At 32.0% G+C, this 7,427-nt stretch overlaps 1 protein-coding gene across 1 annotated transcript; it reads left to right on the top strand.

The window, feature by feature from the left end:
• The first annotated feature begins 4,744 nt into the window (after nucleotides 1-4,744).
• On the top strand, nucleotides 4,745-6,534 carry LOC131040414 (strigolactone esterase D14). Its single transcript, XM_057973324.1, has 3 exons — nucleotides 4,745-4,890; nucleotides 5,212-5,613; nucleotides 6,034-6,534. The coding sequence occupies exons 1-3, from the start codon at nucleotides 4,853-4,855 to the stop codon at nucleotides 6,464-6,466; spliced, it is 873 nt and encodes a 290-aa protein (XP_057829307.1). The 5' UTR covers nucleotides 4,745-4,852; the 3' UTR covers nucleotides 6,467-6,534.
• The last annotated feature ends 893 nt before the right edge of the window (nucleotides 6,535-7,427 follow it).

Genomic DNA, 7,427 nt, shown 5'->3' with positions numbered 1-7,427 from the left:
TAGTAAAATATCATATGTTCATCAAAAAATTACTCCAAAAATTGGGCATAAACTACATGGTGTTAGCTAATTTCTCACCAAAGCAATTTTTGTAATTTGAAAAAAAAGTTAACATTTTAGGGGTGCTGCAATTGAGGCTATGTTATGTTTTTCTGATAAAAATAGGGACACTTTGTGTGGCCCCCCTTTTTGGAACCCTTAATCTCCACCATTTAAAAAAAAACTTTAGTAGTTTAGAAAGTAGATTCATAGCACTACTACTCTTGTTCTTGTTGCATCTTCAAATTTTGAGCTTAATTATCTTGAATTTTGCATGGAAATTTAGAATTTGTTGATTTTATTAAAAAGGGTGGCATCTTAAGACTCCCTTTTATGTCACATCTTTGTGCACTTACCCTAATGACCATATGAAAATGTGAACATGTCATATCACTAGTAATAGAAGCCTAATCATCACAAAGTTTGTCAAGTTAGCATCTAATAATAATGCATACATAATCCAAAATCAACAAGTATATCAATAAGCATAGCTAAATATTCATTATAATCACATGCATGTGAAGCTAATAAATGCGTGTCTACATCAAGAGTGTTCATTTGTTCAACATGATATGTCTAGAGAAATTATTTTCATCATACTCATAATCATATATACATGTGAATCTATGGACATAAAGACAACATGACATGTACAAGAGATTTCATCGAGAAGTATATAAAAAATGTCATGCATAAGTATGAGAGGACATGGGGGCAACATGATATGTAAGTGATATATCATCAAGGGGTACATAACAATATCATGCATTGGTATGAGAGTTGTGATATTACCATTACAGTCATACTAGATGTATTATTAGTAGATAATCCTTGCTAGGGCTAGATGATCATCACTATAACGAGTTGTATTACATAAGAATATCTAAAAGGATAATATGAGAATTAACTAACTCTATGAAAAAGAGAAAAGATAATATATGGTAAAATAACATATCCATATAAAACACATGTTCTATCCTTATGAATTTATATATCATAAAAATATTTAGAATAGATGGGTAATATATAATGAAATATAAGAAACTATCAAACTATGAAATTTATGCATAAATATTAGCTAAGGATAACTACATAGAAGGATCCATAAGTTAGATTATTCTAAGATGGAAAGATGGGATAAAGAATGATACCACTATGTAATTGCAAACCCTAATCAAGAAATAACAAGCATAACTAATTCAAACCTTAGGAAATTTAAAAATGGGTAATAAAATTAGAATAATATACATGATAAATATTCTATATTTAATGAACTTGTAGAACACTAAGTTCAAACCATAGGGGATGTAGGCATGGATTACTTCATCAAAATAAAATAGAACTTACATTTAAATCCTAATGCATACTCTAGGCTAATATAATAAGATGCAAACAAATAAGGCTTATAGACTAACATAGATTATTTAATGATAGTTGTGGGATAAAATAGTTCATAATTTAATGTTGAGAAGGTAAATTAAATGTGATAGATATATGTACTTAGCCATGTAAGAATGGTGTTAAAGATAACTCTAAATGTAGAGACTAACTCTAACAATCCGATACTTAAACACTAGTAATCTAGATGTTCAATTCCTTTTTTAAAATTTTGCATAGGCATGTATCATTTTTTTGTTGAATTTCATGGCTTTGGGTCATTTTTGCAAATGTAAATTTTCTTCGATAGTCATAAATTTGATCTTGTTGGTTATGCACTTTCATTGGTTGATTCACTAGCTTCTTTATTGTCTACTTTGGTATAAGGAATTATTGTATACTTTTCGAGAGATTTGTGTATGCTAAGGGGCATGTTCTCCTAGTTCAACCCCCCAAAATGACCAAATTTCTGATAATGTCAAGGATCAACAAATAGCAAGCAATCATGCAGATGTACTAAGATGATGCAAGATAATTAGATTCTACTTAGTTGTCCAATTGAAATGTTCCTATCACACTTCTTCATTAAATGTAATGATAAAAGAATAATTCTTGTAGATAATAAATGATTGTAATTAAATATGTTTTAATACAAGGTCATAACATTAAATCATGCTACAGCTACTTTAGCTCCTCACACTGCTACTCCTATTGGTGATGTTGATGGTCCGGGGGGTCATCCTTTAGTTGCTATTACTGGTGAAGCTCCTTCTTCTATTTCTATTGTAGGTGTTGAGGTTGGGGCTGGTGTTGCCGCTCCCAAACCTCTTCCTTTTTCTCTTGGGTGTAGCTTTTCCCACATGGCTAAAGTTGTTGCTCATCTCCACAAGAGAATTCGTCCTCTTGTGCCAAGACTTCCCCTGTTATGGTCTGTGGCCAGGAGGTTGTGGAAAATGTTGAGTTTTACCAACGTTGCGCTTTAGTTTTCATATTTATCGGGTTATGGCCTTCTCTTTCGGACCTTCATCGTTGGGTGAGTGATTCCTAGAAACCTTTAGTTGCTCATGGCATTGAGGTTTTTCCTTGTGCTAAAGGCTTTTTCATTTCTTCCTTTACTACTACTATTGATTACAATTTGGTTTTATGTAAGTTATGGACTTGGGGAGATCATTCACTCTCGATTAAGCCCTGGACAATTTCCTTCAACCCCCTTACTGAACTTCTTATTGTTCGTTCGGTTTGGGTCCGCCTTCCTAATCTTCCCCTTCATTTCTAGGAGCCTTCTTGTTTTGAGGCCATTGATAACTCCATTGGCAGCTTCTTGAAGGTTGATGATGCCATGACTTCCATAGGCCATTCAACCTTTACTCGTATGTTAATTTATATTGACATATCTCTGCCCCTCCCTAGGGATGTGGTTCTGATGGTTGGAGATAGGCCATGGACTCAATCGTTGGATTATGAGGGCCTCCCCTTTCACTGCTGAAAATTCTTATCAACGGGTCAATTAGCTTCAGACTGTTCTCTCTCACCGCAAAGGTGTTGCTACTTGGTGGAAGGATGCTACTGAAGATCATTTGACGGTTAATGCTTCTGAGTCTATTTCTATTGACTCCTCTTTGAAGGATGATGTCTCCTCCCGAGATGAGGTGCCCCTTACTGCTGATGAAGCCTTTATTGATGTTACTGTTGTCATGGACTCTTTTGCCCCTTTGGCTCCTACATCTGTTTCTCCTACTCCACAGCTTCGCTCTTCTCCTGTTGATTCTTCTCTTGTTGATGTTCTACAACAACAGTTCATTGTTGTTCTGCAACAACAATATGACAGTAACTCTGTGGGGTCCTCCCCGCTTGATTTTTCTTTTAATGTTCCTAATGACAGTGTTGCCTAGATGGTTTTTTGTCGCAGGCGGAAGGGAAAATCTGCCCCCTTTTCCCAACCCCCTTTTCGTCAAGTTTTGGGTGTTTCTCCCCACTCTTGAGATGGATTGGGTTGTTGCAAGTTTGACAAGTTGTTTGGCATGTATGACTTTGTTTGTTTGGGGTTTGTACCCTTGCTTGATCTGTTTGTTGTCTTTGAGATTTTGTTTAATTTTTAATAGCCTTTTGGCTATGTAAAGGGTCAACGCCCTAGTTAACGTTGCTTTTTTAATCAAAAATATTAAATCATGCAAGGGTGTATTTCATCAATTCACAATAGCTAGTGAAATGAGCAAGAGCTAGCCAAAATTTTAATTTGAAATTTAAACATTCAAAGGTTAGATATCCAAGTGTGGGATTTGTCGCATGCACTTGGGATTTCTCTCATGCATGTGGGGTTCAACTGAGATGTAGAAAAGATAAAATCAAGCTAGATAATGAATGCTTGGTGATGGGTGTAATAATGTACATAACAAATGAGAGATGTATAGAAATATAGGCTATGGATAACGTGGGGTTAAATATATAGGAATTTGTGTATAAATGAATAAAGACCAAGGAGAAAGAATCAACCAAAAATCATGTCATTTATGAATATATAATTATATTATGATAATTTCTCAAAATGTATTAACAATTGAATATTAATTGATATGATTGTACAAAATTCACTATTACAATACTGAATTTTATATAATAATGAAAATAAAAACCAAAACGAATGTTTTGTTTAATAGGAATTGATTCTTGATATTTTATTTATATTTTAAAAAAAAAAAAAAAATGTTTTCAAAATTAACGCATATACTTCATGATAGTTTATGTCATTTCATTCATTAAAACAAGTATATATGTGGGGAAGCAAAAATAACAATCCTTATCATAGAAATGGAGCAAAATTTGCTTGAACTAGAAGCATATATGTTTATTGCATGCATTAGCTCAGCTTAATGTTACACATGGAAGATATTGTATTGCAATTAAATATGAAGGAATATTTCATTGCATGACTTCCAAGCGAAAATGACAACCACAAAAGAAATCTGATAGTGTCATGGGGGACTGCAACTACAAATGTCACTTCAGTATTATCAGAAAATAACAAATGTGATATTGTCATGGATGACCCAAGAACAAGAGTCATTAAATAACGACTAACCACCTCTTGTTTCGAATGATATAGTTGGTAAAACTAAGTTGCAGACAGTATATTACTAAATATAGAATTGACATAACATATGCCCTAATTTTAAGGAACATTTGTCATATACTAACAACACCTAACTGTAGACTAACTCTAAGATTATTTAATTCTGCCTTCTAAACTTGTTCTCATTGATTTACTGCATAACTTATTGTTTTAAAGACTTCTGTAACAACTATAAAAGCTCGTCCTTACACTCTTTCATACACACTGATTGATTGTAAAGTTTGAAAACATTGCTTCATGTTTATCTCTTGAATAGAATTGAGAAGCATAGTCAGAGAGCAAGATAATACACCTTATTTGTGCACTATGTCTTCTTCTGCATTCTTCTTAGCTACAATTCTACTGTAAGTAACTTATCATATTGATTTCTCTATTTCCTTTTTATAAAAAAATTTATCTTATTTTTACATTTTAATTGTTTGTATTTATTAAAATTTCGGATCACACTTTTATCATCTTGATGATGGATCACAGAGTGTAATCCAAAATATTGATAAAAAAATACTCGTGCAATCAAATCTAATTCAAAACATTGATACAAAAAATACCCACGCAATCAAATTCAATCAAGAACATTGATACAAAAAATACTCACACAATCAAATCCAAAAACAATAGAATGAATTGTACCAACATTGTTTACATTCAATCATATTTCTTTCTAGTCTTGCAGGAAGCATAAACTGTGAAGGAGGATCTAATCAGGACTTATTGGATGAGTTAAATGTGAAGATAATGGGACAGGGGAAGAACACTGTAGTTCTTTCTCATGGATATGCAACTGATCAATCAGTCTGGCACAAGATATTACCTTTCTTAGAAAAGAAGGTCAAGGTCATATCATTTGATCTACAATTTGCAGGAGCTGTGAATCCCGCCAAGTTCAATTATAGCAGATATAAGTCCTATGATGGCTATGCTGATGATCTCTTGCTTATTCTGGAGGAGCTCAAGGTTGATAAATGTGTTTACTTGGGTCATTCCATGTCTGCCATGATTGGTTCTATTGCTTCCATAAAAAAACCAAGTTTGTTTGAAAAACTGATATACTTGGGAGGCTCTCCAAGGTAAATATTTAATTTGTTTTTTTTTTTTTATGGTGAAGCACAAGCATATTTAATGCACTTCCTCATCCTCTTCTGTGCGTCTTTCGCTTTCTCCTCTTTTTTCTTTTTTTCTTTTTGTTTTTCATGAGATTTTAACCTTTATGACAACATTAACATTACCACGACGTCATTATCACACTGCTGGATCAATCCAACATTAATATCATTATTATTCTTAAATAAGATCAATCTTTTCCCTTTGTTTCTGAGTTTAAATCCCATACCCACATAGAGAATGCTGTTATAAAGGTCAAGATTCAGTTCAAAATATTTCCAAAAATATAGAAAATGTTGATTTTAATCATCATATCACCTCTTCATGTTTCCAAAGATTTTGTTTAACTGTTTATATTAATTTTAACTCTTTGTTTTATTTGATAGGTATTTGAATGCTCCTGGCTATCAAGGAGGTTTTGAACAAACAGCCGTTGACCAACTTCTCCAATTTATGAAATCAAATTACACTGGTTTTGCTTCTACATTTGCTCCCATGGCAGTGGGTGCTGAATTTCCTGGTGCAGTTGAAGAATTCAAGAAGACTATTTTAGCTATGAACCATAAGGTTGCTGTTTTTGTAGCAAAACAAGTATTTGAGAGTGATTATAGGGGAATTCTGAGTCATGTGAAAGTTCCAGTGGTTATAATTCAGAGTAAAAAAGATATTGTAGCTCCAGTTTTTGTTTCAGAATATCTAAGAACACATCTTGGAGGGAAAACTTTTGTTGAGCTACTACCAACTGAAGGCCATCTTCCACAACTTAGTGCCCCTGATCTTCTTATCAAGGCTCTAAATCACTTTTTTTTAATTAAATAGTTGCATCCTATGCAAATAATTTCTAAATGTTATACAATGTAAGAAGGTTAGCTTTGCTGGGTAGGAAATACTCTTTTAAATAAATATAATGAAAATTGTTAATATTGTCCATTTTATTTATAAAGTAGGACTTTAATAAATATCAATTTTGTGTAACTGTCAACATCTTTCAATCTCTAAAATGATATAAATAATAAGATGTTATAAATGATATGAATTTACATCATTATATAGTAAAATAGTAATGGGATATTAAAGGGATATAAAAGATGAATGGGCAAACAAATAGAGAATTTTTGTTCAATACAAAAAAACAAAGAGAAAGATTCTCTTTGTAAAAATGTTATGTACTATTTCTTTCTAATATTTTAGAATTAAGATTATATTTGTTGTGAGAAAATATATAAATTGAATTTACTTTGGAATGGATATGTTTTATAGCATATGAATCGGTACATGTTAAAATTTGTAATGTTTGAATTATGAATATATTTAAAAATTGTTTTAATTATTTGAGCATCATTTGAATGCTTCTAGAATAAAACTTCTAAGAATATTCAAAGTGATGAACAAATTTAAAATAAAAATAAAATATGAAGAATAACGTGAAACCTTACAAATTCATTTATTTGACAAATTTGTAATTAAAGATGGTGATAATTGAAATCAAATATGAAAAAAGTTCCATATCACATCCTTGACATATGTGAAAAATCTAGTCTTCTCAAAACTTTTTATGCCCAAAACAATTCATTGAGCAAATATAGTATAGTAAAACTGACCAATCCTAAAATGATAACAAGAAAAAATAAACAATTCAAAAGACAAAATATACATGACAAGCCAAAAATTTCCTTAAGCTAAACTCAATCAGAGGATGACATTAGTCACACAAATCCATTGATTGGTCTTGTGAAATAGAAGCCCTATGTTTTCAGCATCAAAATGACATTCCAAAACC

Source organism: Cryptomeria japonica, chromosome 7 (genome assembly GCF_030272615.1).
Source record: "Cryptomeria japonica chromosome 7, Sugi_1.0, whole genome shotgun sequence".
Classification (NCBI taxonomy): Eukaryota; Viridiplantae; Streptophyta; class Pinopsida; order Cupressales; family Cupressaceae; genus Cryptomeria; species Cryptomeria japonica.
The sequence above is the reverse complement of the archived record's forward strand: the minus strand, read 5'-3'. Positions and strand labels throughout refer to the sequence as shown.

What these genes read in the sequence shown, in the direction of transcription:
- LOC131040414 (XM_057973324.1), top strand. Translation starts at nt 4,853, where the DNA reads ATGTCTTCTTCTGCATTCTTCTTAGCTACAATTCTACT. An exon ending in TTCTTAGCTACAATTCTACT is followed by an intron (nt 4,891 to 5,211) that starts GTAAGTAACTTA and finishes ATTTCTTTCTAG; the next exon opens with TCTTGCAGGAAGCATAAACT. An exon ending in TACTTGGGAGGCTCTCCAAG is followed by an intron (nt 5,614 to 6,033) that starts GTAAATATTTAA and finishes TTTATTTGATAG; the next exon opens with GTATTTGAATGCTCCTGGCT.